Source organism: Sinocyclocheilus rhinocerous, unplaced genomic scaffold (assembly GCF_001515625.1).
Source record: "Sinocyclocheilus rhinocerous isolate Xijiao unplaced genomic scaffold, SAMN03320098_v1.1 scaffold818, whole genome shotgun sequence".
In the NCBI taxonomy this organism is placed as follows: Eukaryota; Metazoa; Chordata; class Actinopteri; order Cypriniformes; family Cyprinidae; genus Sinocyclocheilus; species Sinocyclocheilus rhinocerous.
The window spans coordinates 251,248-252,639 of NW_015664989.1; the positions used below are offsets into that span (position 1 = coordinate 251,248).

Here is a 1,392-nt window from a genome sequence, read left to right on the forward strand (position 1 = left end):
TTCTTTAAGCATGACTGTTGAAATTAAATGATAATACTTACACTCTAAAAAAATGCTGGGTAAAATATGGACAAACCCAGCGATTGGGTTGTTTTGACCCAGCATTTGGGTTACTACCCAGAAGGATGGGTTAAACATTTAACCCAACCGCTGGGTCAAAAGAACCCAATCGCTGGGTTTGTCCATATTTTACCCAGTGCTGGGTTGTATTTAACCCAGCATTTTTAAGAGTGTACTATATTATTGCTAATATAAAATAAAATACAATATTTATTGTCTTTTAACCTAACAAAATCAAGGCCAGTATCGTCAATACGATACTGATAGTAACACCTCCATTAAATCAGTAATTACAGGCACTAATTTATCTGTTCTTTTTTCTAGCCCTAACATAAATCTGTCTTACCTTTATATACAGTATATATTTACACAACTGTTCAAAAGTGTAATAATAATACATGCTTCCTGAGCACCAAATCAGCATATTAGAATGATTTCTGAAAGGATCATGTGACACTGAAGACTGGAGTAATGGCCGTGAAAATTCAGCTTTGCATCACAGGAATAAATTATACTTTAAACTATATTCAAATAGAAAGCAGTTATCTTAAATTGTAATACTATTTCACAATATTTCTATATTTCAGAAAACATAAATGCTGCCTTGGCTTTGAGATTTCTTTCAAAACATAAAAAACAAAAACATCTTACTTCAAGGAAACATTAAAATGCTACTAAAATACATCACAGAGAATAATACTGACCAGGAAGAACAGTAAGGAAGGCACTGCGGAAGCTGTAGCCCATGGTATTGGCCCCAAGGCAGATGTACATGCCAGCGTCCTCCTCCTTGGCTCGAGTGATAAGTAGCTTGTTCAAATAGGAGCCATCTGGTCGTGACCACACGTCGCCCGTGGGCAACACAACGAAGCGATGGTCTCCGACCTCAATGGTGGAGTTGTATTTGTTCTCACCTCCTGGTTCGACCCTCTTTAGCCACTGGATAACCGGCTTGACATCACTGCGTACTTTACACTGGAAAGATGTGGTGCCACCGTAGTCTACTGTAGTGTTTACTGGATGAGTTCCCGTCAAGATGGGCTTGGAATTTGTGCGCTCTGTAATGAAATAAGGACAATTTTATTTACTAATCAGTATTTAACACAATTACGGGTCTATAATGCACAGATTGTTTTTCTATTTTGTGTCCTAAAATAGTTTTAGGCTATTTTGAGTAAGGAAAAAAATGGTTGTAAAGTTAGCAAATGCAGCGAATTAATTTGAAGCAGCAATAAAAACCGGGAGCAGCAAAATAATTTGCTTAAAATAAATTGGCTGCCATTAAACTGTATAAAATATGTGTGTGTGTGTATATATATATATATATATATA

General features: G+C 36.1%; 1 protein-coding gene across 2 annotated transcripts in view; it reads right to left on the reverse strand.

The window, feature by feature from the left end:
• fgfrl1a (fibroblast growth factor receptor like 1a) overlaps nucleotides 1-1,392 on the reverse strand; it is a 70,796-nt gene that overhangs the window by 3,041 nt on the left and 66,363 nt on the right. For both annotated transcript variants that reach the window (XM_016541429.1, XM_016541430.1), the window contains exon 6: nucleotides 765-1,118. In XM_016541429.1, coding sequence (XP_016396915.1) covers nucleotides 765-1,118 — 354 coding nt within the window. The remainder of the gene's footprint in view (nucleotides 1-764; nucleotides 1,119-1,392) is intronic.